The sequence below is a fragment of the Geotrypetes seraphini genome, chromosome 1 (genome assembly GCF_902459505.1).
Source record: "Geotrypetes seraphini chromosome 1, aGeoSer1.1, whole genome shotgun sequence".
NCBI lineage: Eukaryota > Metazoa > Chordata > Amphibia > Gymnophiona > Dermophiidae > Geotrypetes > Geotrypetes seraphini.
In genome coordinates this window covers 447,422,829-447,446,879 of record NC_047084.1, presented here as the reverse complement: position 1 = coordinate 447,446,879, position 24,051 = coordinate 447,422,829, and the positions used below count along the sequence as shown (strand labels likewise).

Sequence of the window (24,051 nt, the reverse complement as noted above, 5' to 3'; positions counted from 1 at the left end):
TGGCACCGACTTAGGAATAGAAGTGAGCCTATATCCTGCCACTTCAAATTAGGGCTGGTCTCTGGGGGTGGTGCACTTGACTCGTACGTGAGTGAAGGCATGTAAGTGGAATAGCAAGCCTATTGAAACTGGAGCATAGCCAGACCCTAACCAAAGCTGCTAAGAAAAATGGGATACCAGATAACTGCAGTGAGTGATGGTGAATATGAAGCTACCCTAAAAGTATGTAAGCCATGAGTAAGAGCACAAATATAATATTAAAAAGATTATTAATTTCCATGATTCCCTATACGTGATACTTTCAAGTAAAATGCCTAATTAGCAAGAAATATTAGGGAATGCAAGAATACCAGGTTTAGAACATAAGGAAATAATTTATGAAGGGAAAATTAATTTTCCCATTTTACCTTTACCTAAATGTAGAACCTGAGGTATAGTAAATACTATTGTTTCTGAAATACTGGCTGGCAAACAAGCATATTTTGGCTCCAGAGTAGCAGATGTATTTTGATGGGAAGGTGAATGGGTGCCAAATACTGTACATAATCATGAACTAACACTAAGATATGATCAGTTAATGTTACATGTCGTCAATGATAACTGTGTTTTGTTTTTACCACAAAGAATTAACTTTATCTCATTGATTTAAAACCACATCACATTCTTTACCCTTAGATAGAAAATGGTGTAATTTTAAATGAAACAATGTGTCCTTTTACGGTGATGCCTTTGACATTGGGACCCCAATTAGGGTTTCCCACTTATCATGGGCAACAAATAGATGAACAAAATAAAACAAATGTGTCATCTATGAACCATGTTCTTTACAACATATCTACAATTTGTGCCAATGGACCATTCCACCGCAAGGTTATACCTTTATACAAGAAATATCACATAAAAATGTTTGTGTTGCTAGCAGTACTGTTGAACTTGTGATTCCTGCTATTCAAGCTCCCTTTTCAGTATGTGTATATCAAATGTAAATATTAATTTTTCTTTTGCCGATGTATTTTGCCATCTATAAAGAAAGCCATGCAAAATATAGCAATCCTAAATAAAGCAAATCAGCAATGTACTTGCATTCTGTGACAGCTCACATTGAAGCTACCACTGCACACCCTTGGTGGGATGCTTTTACTAGAGGTAGGGCTACAGCACAAAAGGTGTTTCTTTATCCCTTAATCTATATTTGTTTAGTTATTCTTATGTTAACATTTCTTAATTGTGGATTTACCTATTGTGTATACAAACGAACACTCTCTCCCTCTATTCGGATGACTTCGTATTCAGAGGTGCAGACTTGAGGATCCAGGGGTGGACTGTTATGCCGATGGCCAGGGGGGTAACTGAAACTCTGCATACTACTGACATGTATCCACAAGTCTGCTTATCTGACATCCTGACTTCCTTTACCTGCTGTCGCTCAAATAACATTAGTAAAGACAGATGGGAAACCGGGCTCTGCAACACCTCCTGGATAACATCAAAAGGACAGTAAAGCAACACCTCCTTGATAACATCAAAAGGACAGATGGGAAACTGATCTCTGCAACACCTCCTTGACCTAGGTGTTGTCAAAACAAAGAACAAAAGAGCAGGACCAGCTGTTTTACTAATCGTAATAGCAGGACCAGCTGTTTACTCAGCAGCTTTCACCCTTTTTAAGGACGGCACTCTGCCCCTAAGATTAGAATCCAAGACATCTCCAGGGACAGAATCCAAGATGTCTAAAGGGACAGTCTCCCGGGTCTACTCGCCTATCAATTGCAGGGATTCCCAATTGTGAAGGAAGAGTGTTTGCCTGAGATTACGGTGATGTTATTTTATTTTTATATTCATCTATATATATAAGTATAATAAAGTGTTATTGTTTATGCTTTATATTGTCTGTGTGCTTTTCTGAGTGTCACTGATCAACCCATTTGACAGAAATAAGTGGCGGAACATATGTTAAAGATCATATTAAAGCCACACAATTGCAGGATCTACAGGGCAAGGAAGAGGGAGGCACTGTGGATCAATTTGGAAAGAGGAAATGGTGAATATATTTACATTGGTGTGATATACAGGTTTCCTTCACATATGGAAGAAGTGGACAGATATTTAATAGTAGACATTCAGGATATATCTAAAAAATGGGAAGTTTTTCTAATAGGTGATTTTAACATGCCGGATGTTGATTGGGGTATCCCCTATTGTGGGGTCTTCTAGAATTAGGGAGATCCTGGATTCTCTACAAGGAGAACTGTTCCAGCAGTTGTTAATGGAACCCAAGAGGGATGGGGTCATACTGGACTTAGTGGCTTATAAATGGTGAAAGTATTTCTGATGTTACAGTGGGTGATCATCTGGCATCCAGTGATCACTGCATGGTACGGTTTAATAGTAAGATGGGTATAGAGAGGGCTGCAATCAATAGCAAAAGTTCTAGACTTTAAAAAAAAAACTAATTTTGTTTGGATGGGAGATTATGTCAAAGAATTGTTATCTATATGGGAACATCTGGAAGGAGTGGAAAAGCAGTGGCAAAATTGTAAGAGCGACAAACCTTTTTGTGACGCTCAGTCTAGAGAAGGTATGTAGGCAGACTGATAGGCTTAAGAGCGATAAATCCCTGGGACCGGATAGCATCCATCCGAGGGTCATCAAGGAACTGAAAGGGACTATAGCTGGACTGCTTGTGAGAATTTTAGAGATATACAGAAAATCTTAATATTTTTGCTATCAATTTAATTGATATTAAAATGGCTGCTACAATTGATTCTTTAACTGTAATGGAATGATTGGAGTAGTTTAAATTAAAACAGAAGAAGATTCTATACTTCAGTGAGAAAACAGCTGATACAGTAATATATTCATATAATCACCTGACGTCAGAAGAAATAGATATCGTGTAGGAGAGGAGAATCGGAGGAGGCCTAGGGGATCTTTATTCTATAATGGAGCCAGGGTGTTTCTTGTTATGGTTAAGTTGGAACACTTGAGCCTGCTGATATGGATGGAGCGATGGGAATCCGGAGGTGAGATGGCTTGGACATGAAATGGAGAATGTGTTGCGAGTTTGTGGCTCAGAGACGGAGGTAGGAGAAAAGCGTTAATTCTCATTGAGAAACGTTTCGGCATTTCGCTCCACCTCCAAATTCTGATGCAGGCGCGACATGGACTCGGTGGAAACAGGATTCCCTAGTCATCATGAAGGCAGGAGGTTTATATCTGAATAAGCAGATCGAAGGTGAAAAATATGTGGGACGGAGCTTTTTGTGCGCGGTGACAACATAGTTGTTTGGTTTCGACTGCGACTCATCTGGATGTGTTTGTGTGGTGCTTTATGGTGTTTGGCTGACTTAGAAGTAGAGAGGAGAGTTAGGCCTATCAAATCTACTTCCTCGAACCAGTGCTGCGTCAAACTCAGCAGCATTAAATCATCCATCCCTGCTCAGTTTCCTCCCACCTACACATCTTCTGCATCACTCAAACCTTTCACATTACCAGAGTTTGTACCAGCAGAAAATGCACCTTCCGTTCCGACAAACTCTGTACCTCAGCTAGGATACTACTCAAGGCAGATAAGATCGTACAATCATCAGCAGGTAGCACAGCAGCTCCCTAGAATTGGTTGGGAAATCGGGGAGATATAGAATAATCCAGTTCCAATCATTTGGATATTTGCCATTAACTTTACTTTAATGCCTTCTGAAACATCCAAGTCTGCAACCTCATACATGACTGTTGGAAAAATGAATTCTTCTAGTATATGTCTGTAATTTATGATCTCCTTATGATGGTGGTCTTGGGTCTTGGTGATATTTTGGAAAGGGTATTGCTGTTTATAAGCATGAAATAACTTCTGTTTACAGATTTATCATCTCCATTTAATCAGTAGTATATGTTTAAGATATACTTTCATTGATATAGGATTATTTTAGAATTACTATAAAGATATTATATTTTGATTATTCCTAGATAAAGATATGAAATATAGTTTAATACAGTTATCATAATAAAAAAGGGGGATTCTTAATATTAATATTAATCACTGATAATTAAAAATAGATCTGAATTGGTGAAGAATCTATGAATTTCATGAATTTTCCAGGAAATTTAGTCAATTAATTTATGTGATTAATATACTCTAGTAAATATTTAGTCTTCCTATATACACTGATGAAACTAAAATATTTATGAAATATTACTATTTAAAGGTTGATTAATTATATTTCATGAATAGGGGAAGAGATATATTTCTTAGATTTATGAATTATTCAATTTAGTAAGGTTCAAAAATTGTTTAATTGTCATATTAAAGGGGAAATTAAATGGTCTATACTTCTTAGGTAATATTATATATCGAATGATAAATTCTTTAATTATATAGGCTGCTCAATTTTTATAGTATAGAGGAAATAATAAAGTATGATGCCTGGGGGAGGGATGGGGCTGCCAGTCTGATTTTATGTCTTCAAGTTATTGTAAGATAAAAAAGGGGGATATAGGAGGGAATAGGGAAGGGTTTTTGGGATCTTAGAAATATAATATTTAAGAGTTCAAGGGAAGGAGGGGACTTAAGGAGATGTTTGAGAGGAACAGGTATTATATTCCACATATTAAGTTAAGGGAAATGAGATATATATAGGAAAATTATAATAAGGTGAAATATTTGATAAGATTCATGTGTCCTGTAAGTAAATTTCTTAATGGAGCTTAAATTATTTTCGTTAAATGTTAATGGCCTCAACCATCCAATAAAAAGGAAGAAAACACTTTTGTTTCTAAAACAACAGAATGTAGATATATGTTGTATCCAGGAGACTCATCTATCGGCTTTAGAGTCCCAAAAACTAGAAGGAGACTGGGTAAAACATTGTTTCTTTGCCCTGGCTGTGAGGAAGAAGGCAGGTGTAGCAATATTGGTGAATAAAAAATGCAATGCTACATTTAAGTTGATTGCTGCTGATCCTTCAGGAAGATGGTTACACGTGGATATGAGTATGGGAAATAATACGCTGGCACTTTTCAATGTATATGCACCTAATTCGAACCAATTTGAATTTTTTAAATCTTTACATCAATTGTTATTACCACTGGCTGCTTCTAATTTAGTTGTGGCAGGGGTTTTAATGCTGTTATAGATCCTTTAATGGATAAAAAACCTAGCAGAATTATGAAGTCATTAGGTTTAGAGAATTTGGTACAGAATTGTGATTTGAAAGATATATGGCGAATATTTCACTTTAATGATTGGGAATTTTCTTTTTGCTCCCATGTTCATAAATCTTTTTCAAGAATAGATTATATATTTGTTTCAAATACATTAGTTCAACAAGTAACACAAGCCACTATAGATCCAATTATTTTATCTGATCATGGTGGGGTGTGGATTAAAATTAAAACAACTGATTAAGATAATAGTAGATCTGTATGGAGATTTGATAATGCATTGCTTGCGGAGCCAACTTTCATTGAGGAAGTTCAGTTAAAAATAAATGATTATTTTCAAATTAATAATATGGAAGATATCTCCATGGAAACTCTATAGGATGCTTTTAAGGCAAAAGAGCAACAAAAAAAGAAATCCAATCGAATCTGCAGAAAAACCACAAAAACAGGATAACCAAACAAAAACTGCAGACAATGTACACGATGCAGGCAAGATTTATTGTACCAAAATTAAAATGCAGTAATAAAAAACCTTTTTACCAACCAAGAGACCCAACACGGTCCGTGTTTCGGACAACACGCCTTCGTCAGGGGTCCTAATGAATAAAAATACAATACTGAAATCCATCCATCCTGTTGATATTCTATTATCACACTCCTTCAGGCATGGCATGGCAACACCACTCTCATTTTATTTCATTTTATTTTTTATTAGTTATTCAGTTCTCTTAATATTGAACATTTCAGTATTGTATTTTTATTCATTAGGACCCCTGACGAAGGCGTGTTGTCCGAAACACGGACCGTGTTGGGTCTCTTGATTGGTAAAAAGGTTTTTTATTACTGCATTTTAACTTTGGTACAATAAATTCTTGCCTGCATCATGTACATTGTCTGCAGTTTTTGTTTGGTTTTCATGCTTTTAAGGCAACCATGAGAGGTCAAATTATTTTATTTTCGGCATATATTAAGAAGCAATTTAAAAGACAATTCTCCAGTTTAGAACAAGATATTAAGTTATTAGAATCAAAATTGGTTGAAAAATGGGATTATTCTACATTACAGGCTCTCTTGAAAGCTAAAGGTAAATATAATGAGATTTCTTCTAAATTGATAAGGACAGACTTATTTTCTCAACAAGCTTTGTATTATGGAAATTCAAATAAGGCAAAAAAAAAAAAAAAGAAAACCAAAAATAATAGCAGTAAATGGTAAATGATGAGAAAGGTAATACTTATTCTCAAATTGGACCGATTTTAAAAACAATTTTTAAATTTTTATAAAGGCCTGTATCCTTCTGAGTCTTATTTAGATAAAGAAAAGGATGGTTTAGAATTCTGTAAAATTAATTAAGGGACCAAAAATTCCTGAGCATATACAGTGGTGCCTCACACAACGAACTTAATCCGTTCCAGGAGCAAGTTTGTTATGTGAAACATTCGTTGTGTGAAACGCGTTTTCCCATAAGAATACCTGTAAAACAAAATAATTCGTTCTGCAGCCCTACATTTCCCTCCCTCCACCTCACCTCACATGCAGAGCCTGCCAGCCTTCTCCCTCACCCAGCCGCACGATCTCAAAAAGCTGTGCACGCGCAGCTGCTGGAGTTGATCAATGTTCTCTTCTTCTGCAACTTCCGGTTTCCGGTTGCGTCAGAGGAGAAGATTGAACAACAGAGCATGCGCGGGCATGTGCTGCTCCCTGAAAGCGTGTGGCTGGCCGAAAAAGAAAGCCGGAAAACTCGGCATCCGAGGTAAGGTGAGGGTGCTGCTGTTCCCGGCTCACATTAGGAAGCGGCGAGAGTAGTTCCGCCCCCCCCCCCCGGGCCCCTCGGGCGACTTCGTTGTGTGAAACGAAGTTCGTTATAGGGAGCAAGACAAAAAGTTCGTTATGCGCAGCGTTCGCTGTGCGAGGCGTCCGTTATGCGAGGCACCACTGTATAAGAAAGTTTAAAAAAGCCAATATCTCTAAAAGAGTTTCAAACAGCGTTGAAATCCCTTAGAGCTGGATCCGCTCCAGGTGGAGATGGTTTCACAGTAGAGTTTTAAAAATCATTTCAAAATGCCCTATTACCATATTTGTTAAATTTATATCAGGTTCAACTAACTAAAGCATTACAGGTACTATGGCAGAATCATTAAATATTGGACAGGTTTAGAACAAACGCAAGGAAATTCTTTTTCACACAGAGGGTGGTGGACACATGGAACACCCTTCCGGAGGCCGTGATAGGAAATAGCACAGTACAGGGTTTCAAGGAAGACCTGGATAGGTTCCTGGAGGACAAAGGGATTGAGGGGTACAGATAAGAGCAGTGGAAGGTTTAGAGATAAGTGTAGAGGTAGGTATAAAATTAGTCAGGGACCGCTGCTCAGGCAATATGCCTGATGGGCCGCCGCATGAGCGGACCGCTGGGCGGGATGGACCTCTGGTCTGCCCCGGCGGAGGCGACTACTTATGTACTTATATAGTTTTACCAAAGTCAAATAAAGATCCCACAGTGGTTTCAAACCACAGGCCTATTTCTTTAATCAATGTAGATGGAAAACCTTTAGCTAAGACTTTGGCTTTGCACTAGGCAAAGGCTCTCCCCTATATTATTGGTATGCACCAGACAGGATTTGTTGCTCAGAGACATTGGTCTAATAACACCAGGTTGGCTTTACATATGTTAAATATATCAAAAGACATGAATGATCCGGCCTTTTCTGTATCCTTGGATGCAGATAAGGCCTTTGATCGAGTAGAATGGACCTTCATGTATCAAGCCATGGATTGGTTTGGAATGGGTTCGGGATTCATACAAATGATTCAAACCTTATATAGTTCCCCTGCTGCTAGATTGTATATTAATAATAATCTCTCAGATCGTTTTAGTCTGCAGAGGGGGGATAGACAAGGATGTCCCTTGTCTCCTTTGCTTTTTGATATTGTTTTAGAATCCCTGTTATTAGCTGTTCAGCAAGCAAAGGAGATTCAGGGTATTTCTTATTCAGATCGGGAGTATAAGGTCTCTGCATATGCAGACGACATACTGCTTCATTTGAAGAATCCTGAAACTACAATTCCATGCTTACTTGAATTAATAGAGAAATTTTGAAAATTTTCAGGATACAAGATAAATTGGAGTAAATCAGAAGTTCTTCCACTTAATATGCATTGTACAAAAGGTTTATTTGAAACATTCCCCTTTCCATGGAAAGAGGATGGAATAAAATATTTAAGCACTTGGATAAAAAATACGTTGTAAGAAACAATGAAAGTGAATGAAAAATTCTTATTACAGAAGGTAACAGAAATGTGTGAGTAATGGAATCCTTTACATATTTCTTGGTGGGGGAGAGTTCAAACTATTAAAATGATGAGTTTGCCTGTGGTTTGTTATCAAATGGGTATGTTAGCAGTTTTTTTTTTCAGGGGTCTTTTTATAAAAAGTTAAATAATATTCTTACAAAATTTATTTGGCTAGAATTGCTTTAGTATCTCTACAAAAACCAATTACAGAGGGAGGAGTAAATTTTCCAAATTTTTATAAGTATCATCAATCCTATATTATGCACCAGGGTATGTATTGGATCCTCCCAGAGCCTGTTGATAATATCCCGGATTGGTTATGGTTGGAATGGTGCCTCATGTTTCCTCTGCGATTATGCCATGTACTTAGTATCAAAATGCCTAGCTTATATAAAGAAAATAGATTATTAGTAGACACATGGAATACATTAAGATTTGTGAGTAAATTAACACCTATTCCAATTCACAAATCAACAAATCAAACTATATGGCTAAACTCTAAGATTCAAATTGGCGGATTTAAAGTCATCTGGAAGTATTGGATGATAGCAGGTATACGTGTATTAGATGATGTTATTTCTAATGGTAAAATGCTTGATTTTTCACAGTTGCAACATAAATATGGCCTCAATAAATCACAAAGTTTTAGATGGATGCAACTGAAGCAGGTCATTCAGGTGGGGTTTCCTGAATGGAAAAATCTTAATAATCAATATAGTTTGGAATTCTTATTCTTTCAGGTGAACTTCCTGGGACATCAGGCCGCTCAGTGGTACAAATTAATATCTGGATTTATGAATAAGAAACCAAAAACTGGTCTTAGGGTCATCCGGAGCATTGAGATTAAGCAACAAATTACTGCATCTCAATGGCCACGAATTTGGTCTTGGAGGATGAGATGTACAATGTCTGCATCTATCAGACAAACATGGTTTTTCCTGTTGCAAAGAGCATTCTGGACCCCTGTTCGGTTACAAAAATTAGACTGCTCTAAGTCTAATAGATGTTGGCATTGTCATCTTGAAGCAGGGACTTTAGATCACCTATTATTCTATTGTCCATTTATTTTGGCTTTTTGGAAATCAATATGGGGGCCAAATAAATTGTTTGTTAGAAAATCATGTGGCATTATCGCATGATATAGTATTATTTGGCATGTCTATGAGGGCTAAGAGCCAAATATCTTCCAAAAATAATAAACTTTTACTTATTTTAACAGGGTTCGCCATACAACAAATAACATGTAATTGGAAAAAGTGGAATAGATTTAACTACAATTTTTGGTGGAATTCAGTGTGTCATTTATAAAATGGAAAGAACATTAACTATTCAGAAAGGGAATTTTAATAAATTTCAAGATGTGTGGAGGCCATTAATAAATTATTGCAATGAATAGGTATCATTTTCCCTGCTTAGTACAAATGAATTAATGGGGAGGGGGTAGTTTTTTGAATTTTCATTATTTGCTTTGAATGGAAGGATAGATTTTATTATATGATATATGTGTTATGAGAAATTGATGGGTAGGGAGGGAAAGGGATAAATTCTATTTAATATGAAAAATTGTAGAATTTCAAGTGATGTATTTAAGCTAAAATGTTATTACTTTTTGATGCACTTGATGTAAGTTATAAAAATGAATAAAGAATTAAAAAAAAGTAGTAGATGAGAAGATAAGGATTAAGAGGTTAGCTTTCATAAACTACAAAAGATCGCAGAAAGAGGAAGACAAGCAAAAATATATGGAAAAGTTAGGAGAGGCTGGTCGTGTAGTTAGGAAAGCAAAGATGCACATGGAATAAAAAATAGTTGCCATGGTAAGACGGGGGGTATAATACATTTTTCAGATATATTAGTGATAAGAAGAAGTGCAAAAGTAGCTCAGGAGTAATCTAAGAATATACTTTTTTTTTTTTTTTTACAAAAAGGGTGATAGATGCGTGGAACAATCTCCCAGAAGAGGTGGTGGAAACAGACTGTTTCTTAATTCAAGAAAGCCTAGGATAGGCACATGGGATCTCTTAGCAAGAGGAAGAGATAATGGTTACTGCGGATGGGCAGACTGGATAGGCCATTTGGCCTTTATCTGTTTCTGTTTCTATTGTAGACAATATGATGAAACCTTCCGCACAATGTGTGGTGGCAGTTAAAAACGCAAACAAGATGCTAGGAATTATTATTATTTTTTTTTTGTAAATTCTTTATTCATTTTTATAACTTACATTATTATTAAGGCTCTACCACTCTAGGGGGCTGTTTTACTACAGCATAGCACACATTAACAGACATTAGCATGTGTTAAGTGCCATGTGGCTTTATTAAAAGGGCCTCTGGAAGTTCATTTTCTCACTCAAGGAATTATTAAAAAAAGGGATGGTTAACAAGACTAAGAATGTTTTAATGCCTCTGTATTGCTCTGTGGTGCGACTTCACCTTGAGTATTGCATTCAATTCTGGTCGTTTTATCTAAAGAAAGTTATAGCAAAAGTAGAAAAGGTTCAAAGAAGAGTGACCAAGATGATAAAGGGAATGGAACTCCTCTTGTAGGAGAAAAGACTAGGTTAGAGCTCTTCAGTTTGGAAAAGAGATGGCTGAGGAGATATGATTGAAGTCTACAAAATCCTGAGTGATGTAGACCGGGTACAAGTGGATCAATTTTTTATTCCATGAAAAATTACAAAGATTAGGAGACACTCGATGAAGTTACAAGGAAATACTTTTAAATTCAATAGGAGGAAATATTATTTCACTCAGAGAATAGTTAAGCTCTGGTTGTGTTAAGAGCAGGTTTTGGTAAGAGGAGTTAACTTAGCTGGTTTTAAGAAAGGTTTGGACAATTTCCTTGAGGAAAAGTCCATAGTCTGTAACATGCTACTTCTTGCCCTGGATTGGTAGCATGGAATGTTGCTACTTTTTAGGTTTTTGCCAGATACTAGTGACCTGGATTGGTCACCATGAGAACAGGCTACTGGGCTAGATGGACCATTGGTCTGACCTAGTAAGACTATTCTTATGTTCTTATGACAAGGGGGCTACTAAGTAGATTTAAAACAAACCAGAGAAAATATTTCTTCACCAACATGTAATTAAACTCTGGAATTTGTTGCCAGAGAAAGTGGTAAAAGCGGTTAGCTTAGCAGATTTAAAAAAGGTTTGGATAATTTCCTAAATCAAAAGTCCATAAGCTATTATTGAGATGGCTTGGGGAAATCAACTGCTTATTCCTAGGATAAACAGCATAAAATCCGTTTTACTCCTTGAGATCTTACCAAATACCCAAAACATACCTCTTATATGCCCCCTTAACGTTTAGATGTCCTGGAGGGTGAATGCCCTGCAAGACATCTAAAAAATTTAGTTTTGAAAATCAGCACTTGGCATTTTGGTGATTAAAACGACCAAGTGCCCTTTTATGCTGTTGTTTGGAAGTTTTTCTCTTTTGAAAATGAGCCCCATAATGCAATTAAAAAAGATTTAATGAAGAATGTCCAAAATGATAAAGAGGATGGAACTCCTCTCTTATGTAGAAAGACAAATAGGGATCTTCAGAATGGAAAAGAGACTACTTAGAGGAGATATGATTTGAGGTCTACAGAATCCTGAGTGGTGTAGAACGGGTAAAAGTGAATTGCTTTTTCACTCTTTCCCAAAGTACAAAGACTTTTAAAACTAATAGGAGGAAATAATTTTTCACTCAAAGAATAGTTAAGCTCTAGAACTCATTGCTAGAGAATGTGGTAACAGCAGTTAGTGTAGCTGGGTTTAAAAAAGGTCTGGACAAATTCCTGGAAGAAAAGTCCATAGTCTGCTATTGAGACAGACATGGGGGAAGCCACTGCTTGCCCTGGGATCGGTAGCATAGAATATTGCTACTATTTGGATTTTTGCCGGGTAATTGTGGCCTGGATTGGCCACTGTTGGAAACAGGATATTGGGCTAGATGAACCTGACTCTGTTGATCTTTTTTTATGTTGTTACCCTATCAACCAACTCATTCACTTTGATCTTCTCAGGTGAATCTGCTTGTTGTCCATCATAGAAATATTAGAATGGAATCAGCTGCCTTTATTTGAATAGTTAGGCAGACAGCACATTGGATTTCTTAAAAGACATGTTGTAGACTGAGATTAGAAGCTTGAGTGAGAAAATGAACTTCCAGAGGCCCTTTTAATAAAGCTAAGTACACTGGCCACATGGCACTTAACACATGCTAATGTCTGTTAATGTGTGCTATGCTGTAGTAAAACAGCCCCCTAGAGTTGTAGAGCCTTGAAAATTATTCTTCCTCTGTCCAACATTACCCCAAGGGTCAGAGATGTGGAATTCCAGCCAAAGTCCTCTTAGAAATCCTGGATATGATGGAGGTATCCCAGAGCTATATTATTATCCAGCATTTTTATACCTTCTCTGCCATTGGTCCATACTCACAATTATATGCAAATTTCTTTATCAGAGAAAGAAACCAAGCACCATAAAATGTCTCCAGGTATTTTAAAGAAGGGAAACAAAATATTTTGTTAAATATATATAAAATATATATTTGCTTAGAGGTGTTTCTTAACCTTTAATGTTGGTTACTCAATCCCACAAAAAATGTGGGGCATTTTTTTCATATTCTCTTTAAGAACATAAGAACTGTCTTCTCCGGATCAGACCCATGGTCCATCGAGTCCGGTGATCCGCACACGCGGAGGCCCAGTCAGGAGTATACCTGATGTAGTTTCAGTCACCCATATCCCTCTATGCCTCTCATAAGGAGATGTGCATCTAATTTACTTTTGAATCCTAGAACTGTGGATTGCGTAATAACCTCCTCTGGGAGAGCATTCCAGATGTCCACCACTCGCTGCGTGAAGCAGAACTTCCTGACATTTGTCCTGGACTTGTCACCCCTTAGTTTCAGTTCATGTCCTCTTGCCCATGTCACGTTGGACAATGTAAATAATTTATTTTCCTGTTCTATCTTGTCAATGCCTTTTAGTATTTTGAAAGTCTCCGTCATGTCCCCTCGCAGTCTCCTCTTCTCAAGGGAGAACAGTCCCAGTTTCTTGAGTCAGGGACTGTTCTCCCTTGAGAAGAGTTTATATTGGAACAAAATCTTTTAAAAGAGGTTAAGACAATTTTATTGGGAGCAGTCAACAATAAATTAAGGGCCTCTTCTATCAAACTGCGCTAGCGTAGAGTTCCTATGAGTGTCGGGAGCAGCGCGAGCCATTCAGCGCAGCTCTCTGCACTACAAACTGCTAGCACAGTTTGATAGAAGAGGCCCCAAGTTAATTGTAACTATTTGGAAGATATGCTTAAATTCACCACCTTTATTGACTAGCCTTCAGAATTGCAGAACCAGAGTCATTCTTTAGAAGCTATAGTTACTCTCCCAAAGAAAGATATTAGTATGTAACATACATAACATAGTAGATGATGGCAGATAAAGACCCAAATGGTCCATCCAGTCTGCCCAACCTAATTCAATCTAAAAAATTTTTCTTCATGTCTGAGAGCTTTTTCAGCATTTGTGTATTATAAAGTTATTTTTCTACTTTATTACAATTTTTTATTGTTTGATATATTACTTATGCTATATGTTGCCCAGAATCTTTTTAGAACCAGTCTGTCAAAAATATAAATGAATAAATACAGCAAATACTTTCTGACATTAAGACCATAAAATGAGGAGGGGAAAAGATATACACTTCCCCCTCCGTATTCGCGGGGGTTAGGGGCAGAGCCGGCCCACGAATATTAAAAAACCGCAAATAATATTCGGGCCGGTTCTGCCCCTAACCCCTGCTTCCCCCACCTATTTTAAGTCCTGAAAGTCCCCCTTAAGCCTTACCTGGTGGTCTAGCGGGTTTTCAGGTAGGAGCGATCATCCCACGCTCCTGCCCCATGCAGATCGCTGCCTTGAGCTCCTGTAGTCTCTCGAGTCATTTCCTGTAAGCGATCTGCACGGGACAGGAGCGTGGGAAGATCACTCCTGCCCTGAAAATCCGCTAGACCACCAGGTAAGGCTTAAGGGGAGGCTTACAGGGCTTAAAATAGCCTGAAAAATGAAAATGAATTTTGTGGTTTAAAACCGCAAATAAGCGAATCCGTAGATATGTAATTCATGAATACGGAGGGGGGGAAGTATAAAATCTTCTAAGCAAATGAATAGAAAAGCTGTAAATGCTTGGTTTTCCAGTGTTCATAACCTTCTACTTTGATTCTTGCTCCCCATTTTGGACTGTAACAGAGTGTAGTACAAGGAATGAATATTCATATGCGTGAGATTCCAAATCAATTTTCTGGGAAACAAAGAATTATGAAGATCAAGGAGTGAATGGTATCAGCAATGTGCCTACCTCCGCCACAGGATTCTGAGCATTCTGTAAAGCCTTCATATTCCCAGTCATAAAGCTCCTCATATTCCTGCTGGCCACCAAAGATCATGTCAGCCTCTTCAGGATTAAATTCCGCAACCTCCCCATTACAAGGACCATTGTAGCAAGTTCGGCGATATGCAGGCTTTGGACCTTCACATTCATCCACAGGCAAGTCGGCCACAGTCTGAGAGAAAGAGAGGAGCACTTGACACTTCACCGCTCTGTGCTGAATGCCAACCCCACAGGAGACACTACATGCAGACCAGGCCTCAGGAATGAACCTACGGGGAGGGAGGGGGAAAGCAGACATAAACACTCAGGAGAGCTCATAACATTTGTTAAAATAGCACAGTCCCTTTGTTCTGGAGGCACAGAATTCTTATCTCTGGTTTGGGCCTTTTGTTGGTGCTTCATTGTGGTAATTTTCTGAAAACACAAAAATGGTACCAGATCAGGGCCAGGAATGGCTTCCATCTTTCAGTCATGACAAATTACTTTAATCATGTATTTTTAATGATAATAGCTAATCGTCAGACTGGATGGATCATTCAGGTCTTTAACTGCTGTCACATTTACTGTTACTATGTTGTAATGGTGAAAACGAAGCAAATTCAAAAAGTTTCAAGGTTGGTGGCTTTATACTGTTTGGCAGAAAATTACCACTCGCTCGTCACAGGAACTCAGATATTAATCAATCTAGCTCAGGTCAGCTTTATACATGTTATGCCTTATGCACTCATTTGTAATTAAATATGTTCTATAAACTGTCCTGCACTACACTCATGACTTATGATAAAATATTCTTTTCAATTATTTTGCACATGACATTTTGTGGTATCTATTTTTGATGGATATTCAAGGAACTATAATGCATTTGCTGAACTTTTTATTTTTTATTTTTTTCGTAGTGGACAACAGCCTTACACCCATGGAGCTTTGATTCCAAGCAAGCTCTTATTCTTTTTATTTTTTATCAGTTCTCCAAAAGACGAGAAAAATCATTTATTTATCATAAAAAGCATTGAAGGCTTGGAGTCTACACCAATATTGAGTACCGTATTACAAAGAAATGTATGTTGGCACCTGATCCCAGTATGTGTCACGTTAGGAAAACTTGGATTGAAAAATCTTGCATTGCAACTATGGAAAATTTAACCTGTAAACTATGGTCCTCTTTTAGTAAGGTGCGCTGCTTTACCGCAAGTTTCGGATCTTTCACACATTTTTGTGGCCCAATAAGGAGCTGTGGAAGATGTGTTCATCAAAAGGGTCCTTGTTCCCTTATCACCAAGGTGGGCCACATTGAAAAAACAACGTTCATTAATAGAAATAGAGACTTGGCATCAAGTACATCGTCTCTGTAGTAGAGGTCTGCACGGGAACGGGGATCGCAGGAATCCCGCGGGTCCCGCGGGGATCCCGCAGGAATCCCACGGGGACCCCCCTCTAGCCAACGGGGCTCCCACGGGGATGGAAGGCTTTGGAAGCAGGGTTCGTCCATATAATATAATGGACACGTCAGCCTTAGTAAAAGAGGGGGTTTATAAGTTAATTACCTGAACAGAAAACAAAAAAAAGGGTTCCACCAAAGAGATTCCACAAGGAAAACAGCAGCGCAAACACACAAGAAACTGTGGAATTGATGATCCTGTCAGAAGTAATTGCTGCTTTTTATGGGGATGGGCGGGGATGGAGGTAATTCCTTGCGGGGATGGGTGGGAACGGAGAAGATCCTGATGGGGACGGAGAGGATCTTTGCGGGGACGGGCGGGATTTCTGTCCCCGTGCAACTCTCTACTCTGTAGTCTTTTTCTTAAATATGCGACAGCAGTCAGCGCTGATGGTTATCACAGATGCACAGCCGGCACCAGTAGAGGTCAGTTCAGGTCATACTGGTCACCTTATATTCTGGTGCGTGCTGTGCGGCAAGCAAAAAAGAGCCCCCCTTTCTCCTCCTATCTCCTGTTCTGCATGTAGCTGGCAGCCACCAAAGCCCGAGGAGAGGAGGAAAGATTCAGGAAGCTAGAGCGCTAAACGCTAACACGTGCATGTTAGTCTACGGACTCATTAGCATTTTGCGCACACTAATCGGTTAGCGCACCTTAGTAAAAGAGGGGGTATGTGTGTCAAGTTAGGATAAAACTTGTAACGGGAACCTTGCGCTGCAAAGATAACTATGGCAAATGGTAATCTTTAAACTGGATATTATGTATATTAGCTAAGAAGATCGACTGTCGGCTCCGGGCGGCTTTCCCGCAGAGGAGAGAACCCTGCATTCACCGTGGGCCTCATCTGGGGCAGCCTCCTTGGAGCGGCTGGGGCACGGGCAGTGTGTCTGGGAGGGAATGCATGGATGGGAGAACATCGCAGGGGAGGAGACATAGGCATCCTGGGACTGTCTGCCAAGTCTCTTCCCTGAAGAAGCCCTTTCTGGAAACTTCAATCGCTCCTCATAAACTTACTTGCTCCACTTCATCACTGACGCTGAAACCGTGGATTGAAGACAAAGTTTTATTTTATTTTTCTTTCCAGCTTATGATTTATCTTTAATCTTATCTATTGTTTTGCCTTTTGTCTTTGTTTTGTTCTATTTCTATCATTTAAATTTCTCCAGAATTCTACTGTTCAACGGCTCCCCCTTCTGCTTCTATTCCTTTCTCTCCTCTCTTCTACCTTCCAAAGTATTTAGATCAATGCTGTCTTGTTAAAATGTTTATTTTATTTTTATTTTTCCTCTAACTCTACTTTTCACTTCTCTATTACCCTCCAGGTACTTTAGTTAGATTGTGAGCCTTCGGGACAGTAAGGGAATTTTTCAAGTACCTTTCTTATTTCTAATCTTAATGTATATTTTCTGTAAACCGCTTAGAACCTAACGGATGTAGCGGTATATAAGAAATAAATTACATTACATTACATTACATTACATTAGCGTTAGACCCATAGAGGCTCCTTTTACGAAGCCTCTAAACCGCCGGACGCACTAGCCGCTACCACCTCCTCTTGAGCAGGCGGGTAGATTTTTGGCTAGCACGGGGGTAGCGCGTGATTAAAAGTCGCTAACGCGGCTTCATAAAAGGAACCCATAGTATGTCTGAAGTTAGGATAAAAACTTGTATTGCAAACTTGAACTGGAATTATGGCAAATCCAGGGCAAAACCTGTATGTTTAACCTGTAACCTGTTCTGAGCTCTTTGGGGAAAACGGGATAGAAAATGAATTCAATAAATAAATACTGTGATGCATTTTCTAGTGGATTTTTTTTTTTTTCAATTACAAACTCCAACCCACCTTCTAAGCAGCAACATCTGTCTTATCATTCCCTCTGTAATTCTCCCACCTGAGCACAGTACTGTATATTGATGCACTTTTTCAGTTTCTCTGTCTTGACCGAAAGCCTGGAACAAACATAAAGATGAACAGAAGAAATGTCACAAGGCGGTGAGGGATGCAAAACAGGACTATGAGGAAAAAATAGCCCGGGAGGCCAAAAACTTCAAGCCCTTCTTTAGATACGTGAAAGGGAAAAAACCTGCAAAAGAGGCAGTGGGACCCCTGGACGACATGGGAAGAAAAGGGTACATCAAGGAAGATAAACAAATCGCAGACAAACTAAATTCCTTCTTTGCGTCTGTCTTTACGAAGGAGGACACCTCAACAATACCTGAAGTGGAGAAACTGTTTACAGGAGAAATAAAGGACAGCCTCACCACAGTTGAAGTGAACTTAGATCAGATATACTACCAGATCGACAAACTTAAAAGTGACAAATCCCCTGGACCGGATGAAATTCACCCGAGAGTCTTGAAGGAATTGAAGGTCGAAATCGGAGAGTTACTGCAAAAACTTGCAAACCTGTCAATCAGAACTGGTCAGATACCAGACGACTGGAGGAAAGCGAACGTCACGCCAATTTTCAAAAAAGGATCGAGAGGAGAACCGGGCAACTATAGACCTGTGAGTCTTACATCTGTCCCCGGCAAGATGATTGAATCACTGATCAAGGATAGCATAGTTCAGCACTTGGACACACATGACTTGATGAAACCCAGTCAACATGGATTCAGGAAAGGGAAATCGTGTTTGACGAATTTACTCCAATTCTTTGAGACCGTGAACGAGCAAATTGATAGTGGAAAGCCGGTGGACATAATATACTTGGACTTCCAGAAAGCATTTGACAAAGTTCCACACAAAAGACTTCTTAGGAAACTACAAAGCCATGGCATAGAGGGAGATATACAAAGATGGATAGGCAAATGGCTGGAAAACAGGAAGCAGAGAGTGGGCATAAATGGGAAGTTCTCCGACTGGGAGAAAGTGACTAGTGGTGTACCCCAAGGCTCGGTACTTGGGCCGATCCTTTTTAATATTTATATCAATGACCTGGAAAACGGAACATCCAGTGAGATCATCAAGTTTGCAGACGACACAAAACTCTGCCGGGCAATCAGATCGCAGGAGGACAGTGAGGAACTCCAGAGCGATTTGTGTCGGTTAGAAAAATGGGCGGAGAAATGGCAGATGAAGTTCAACGTGGAGAAATGCAAGGTAATGCATTTAGGCAGTAAAAATAAGGAATACGAGTACAGAATGTCAGGTGCAACTCTGGGAAAAAGTGAACAAGAAAGGGATCTGGGTGTACTGATAGATAGGACCCTGAAGCCGTCGGCACAATGCGCGGCAGCGGCAAATAAGGCAAATAGAATGTTGGGCATGATAAAGAAAGGAATCTCGAGTAGATCGGAGAAAGTTATAATGCCGCTTTATAGGGCAATGGTCAGACCCCACTTGGAATACTGCGTCCAACATTGGTCTCCCTACTTAAAGAAGGATATAAAACTGCTGGAGAGGGTGCAGAGACGAGCAACTAAACTAGTGAAGGGTATGGAGAAACTGGAATATGAGGATCGACTTAAAACACTGGGATTGTTCTCCCTTGAGAAAAGGAGACTGCGTGGGGATATGATCGAAACCTTCAAAATACTGAAAGGAATCGACAAAATAGAGCAGAAAAAAACTATTTACATTGTCCAATTTGACACGGACAAGAGGACATGAAAGGAAGCTAAGGGGGGGCAAGTTCAGGACTAATATCAGGAAGTTCTGCTTCACACAGAGAGTGGTTGACATCTGGAATACTCTCCCAGGGGAGATTATTGCGGAATCGACAGTCCTAGGCTTCAAAAGCAAACTAGATGCATATCTCCTTGAGAGAGGCATATAAAGATATGGTTGGCTATAAAATAAGCCAGGTGTATACCTAGCAGGGCCTCCGCGTGTGCGGATCGCCGGACTTGATGGACCGAAGGTCTGATCCGGAGATGGCGCTTCTTATGTTCTTATGTTCTTATGACTAGATTGTAAGCTCTTTTGAGCAGGGACTGTGCCTTCTGTGTTTTGATATATTGTACAGTGCTATCATGCAGCCAAACGTTTTGATACTATATTTAAATCAATTATTCAAACCACAATAGTATCATATAAATAATAATTAATTTAAGCAAAGTCCTCAGAAGTGCCAGTATTAGCCAAGTGTTTTCAATGGCTACAGTACTTTCGGCACTTTCCACGCTGAGAGATTGGGAAAACTGGGACTCTTTTCCCTGGAGAAGAGGAGACTTAGAGGGGACATGATAGAGACTTACAAGATCATCAAGGGCAAAGAGAGAGTAGAGAGGGACAGATTCTTCAAACTCTCGAAAAATAAAAGAACATGAGGGCATTCGGAAAAGTTGAAAGGGGACAGATTCAAAACGAATGCCAGGAAGTTCTTCTTTACCCAACGTGTGGTGGACACCTGGAATGTGCTTCCAGAGGGCGTAATAGGGCAGAGAACGGTACTGGGGTTCAAGAAAGGACTGGACAATTTCCTGCTGGAAAAGGGGATAGGAGGGAAAATAGAGGATTACTGCACAAGTCCTGGACCTGTTGGGCCGCCACGTGAGTGGACTGCTGGGCATGACGGACCTCAGGTCTGACCCAGGGGAGGCACTGCTTATGTTCTTATGTTCTCATTAAACCAGCAATTAATTCTTTTAATATATTTTTTTACTTTTCTATAAAGTGCTTTGTTTGCAAAAAAGTGCTTCTTTTGTTAAAGTGCTGCATTCAATAATTTAATCACTTATTAAAAGCTCCAAGAGCTAAAAACTTATCTTTTTGTTTCGTTGTTCATATCGGGAAGGGACCTGTCATTCGACATGTTTCGCCGAACGGCTATATCAAGAAAAGTCCCCCCTTATCACATTGTTCTGCACCATCCCGATCTATTAGTTTTTGTTTTTTTTTTAGAACAAAGGCTAATACCAGTACTTCTGAGGACCTTGCTTAAATGAATTATTATTTATACGATACTATTGATGTATTGTATAGCACTGTGTATGTTTAGTAGCATTATAGAAATGATTAGTAATAGTAGTTGTACGTTTCTAAACAGTGGAAATGTGGGTGATGATTTTTGAGTTTCATTTGTGTTCTCTTTGGGTTGGATGGGAGCATATTATTTGTTGTTGATCATCAGGGGGTTTCTAGAACAGACCTTTTCCCACATTTTCTGTATTTTTATTGTTGTGATGTTTCTTTGTTACAGTTTTTCCTGATGTTGTTTTGAGAAGCCTATGATAATACTGGGACTCCTACGTGTAATAGCACTGTACTGTGTTGTTTCTCATATACTATGGGAGCTTTAGGGCTTTTTTGTTTAAGTGAGTTTTTGACTCCTTTCCTACCGTCAGAATATTTACAGACACTAGTTTTGTAATTATTGTCATGTACTATGACATATCCCATGTTATTAGATGTTCTCTACAAACAAAAATGAGCAGAACCCCCCCCCAACACACACACACAATTTTGGGGTTTTTTGGTTGACGATAATAGTCTATACTCTTTGTAAGGAGTGTGTCTATTTGCATAATATATGCACTCTTTTAACGATAGTTTGCACATGTATGAACCATTACATAAGCATGCAAATAATGCAAACTATTTAGGAAGAATGCTCCCTCTGCACATACAGCCCAAAAACTTAGCACTGACTAGAATGGGGCTTATAAGGTAAAACAAAAAAGAAACCAACAGAACTGCAGTAAAATTGCAACAACAAAACCAAAAAAAGAACTTCAGTAAATGTGCAAGGTACAAGAATTTTATTCAAATCAATAAAATGAAAATAAAAAAAAGTTGGTATCCAAAACATTAGTCTTTGTTGTTAAATAGTACGGACTCGCCATGGTCTGTGTTTTGAAAAACACTTCTTCCTCAGGGGTCCAAGATGTTCAGTACATTAATATGCAAGAACCATATGGATAACAGCAATCAAACAAAGATTCTAGAAACACAGGCGATGAAAATCTTCCTGTAGAAAATGCTGCTCAGAGAAACATTGAATTTTTATACAGGAGGATTTTCATCGCTTGTGTTTTTAGAACATTTGTTCGAGTGCTATTATCCATTTGGTTCTTGCATATTAATGTACTGAACATCTTGGACCCCTGAGGAAGAAGTGTTTTTTGAAACACGGACCATGGCGGGTCCGTACTATTTAACATCAAGGACTAATGTTTTGGATAACAACTTTTTTTAATTTTCATTTTATTGATTAGAATAAAATTCCTGTACCTTGCACATTTCCTGCAGTTCTTTTTTGGTTTAGAATGGGGCTTAGCCTAATTTTACAAGGTATGTGTACCTTTTATAGACTCAAGTAAAGTGCCTATGCATCGTATAACTTTTAGACGCACCCATTTAAGCCAGCTAAAACCAGACCTAAATGCCTGCACCGAAGCTGTGCATAGATCAGACATATTCTATAACATTACACCTAGGCCTTGATTCTATAAAGGTTGCCTACAGGTAGGCATCAATATCGGTGGCTAACTTGATTAATAGGCTTAATTAATGCTGATATTAGCACTCAACATCTCACAATCAGCTTTAATTAAACTTGACTGAAAGTTAGGCACCTAACTCAAAAATCTCAATTCTATATATAAAAAAGTAGGCACTGTGACAGGGAAAGTCCTGTCATGCTGGAAGAAACCCTGCAGTGCTCTAAAACTATCCCCAAACCTACACCTAGAAGTAGGCAGGTTAGGGAAACTGCCCTGCAGAATTTATCCCCAGTGAAAGGTAACCCAAAAGTGACCCGATTATACTTGCCTGGTTCTAGTGTAGGAAATGCTAAAGGCAGAGAACTACAGGTACCAGCATGCACCAGGCAGGTGATAGCAAAATCCACAAAGCTCTGCTGGGGGCAGGGTTAATGAGCAGGGAAGCAATCCAAGCTCATTAGCAAAGCACCAGAGAACCACAGGTGTTTTGAGGGGCAATCAGCCCATGCTAGGGAAAAGGGTGTGCTCTCTAGGCCAAGGGAGGCAGAGGGAGCCACAAGCTTACAGGATACCTGAATCCTTGGAGAGAAGCAGACCTGTGCCAGCCCCCTAGCAATGGCAGCAGCCGCGGGGCATTGGCTAGGCTGGCCCACTTCGATAATGCGAGGTGGGCCGGCCTAGCAAAAGCCCCGAGGCTGCCCGGCCTAGCGGATGCTGGACAGTGAGCAGGTAAGGAAGAAGGGGTACTACTGGACAGGGGGGGAGGTAAAAGGAACGGAGAAGGGAAACTAGACAGGGGGAGCAGGGAAGGGATGCTGCTGGACAGGGGGAAGGTAAAAGGAAGGGAGAAGGAAAGACAGACAGGGGGAGAGAGGCAGAAAGAAAAAAAGATAGACAGGGGGCAGGGAGAAAGACAGACAGAAAGAAAGAAATGCCTAAATCTACACATCTATTCTAGAACCCATTAATGTAACGGGCTAAAAAACTAGTTGTTAGTAAACAATATAGAAGAGAGGAGCAACAGACCCTGAGGAAATATGCCAGTGAAATGGCTGGGTAGCCGTCGGGCTATAAGTTAAGTGCTCTTCCTACCGATGATGAACACGTCACCCCAGTAAGGACACGAAACAAATCAAATAGTGTCTTGGGTGTTTGAGGTCTTGGTATAGAAACCAGCTGCAACCAGTTTGTTCATATATATTTGCATGTTGTATGATTAGTTCAACAAGCTATTTTTCCATACATTAATTTTGACGGTTTTCTTATCATAAAGAGCAATTATATACATAAGCAAAGGAACACCTCTCCTAGCCGCTATTCTCTCTCGCTATTTCTGTATAACATCTATATGAGCTCATTAGGCTCTTGGTTCTCAAATGATAATTTCTATTGTGTAT

At 39.1% G+C, this 24,051-nt stretch overlaps 1 protein-coding gene across 4 annotated transcripts in view; it reads right to left on the bottom strand.

The window, feature by feature from the left end:
* ADAMTSL1 (ADAMTS like 1) overlaps positions 1-24,051 on the bottom strand; it is a 1,156,072-nt gene that overhangs the window by 192,570 nt on the left and 939,451 nt on the right. For all 4 annotated transcript variants that reach the window (XM_033920627.1, XM_033920609.1, XM_033920600.1 and 1 more), the window contains one exon: positions 14,799-15,100. In XM_033920627.1, coding sequence (XP_033776518.1) covers positions 14,799-15,100 — 302 coding nt within the window. The remainder of the gene's footprint in view (positions 1-14,798; positions 15,101-24,051) is intronic.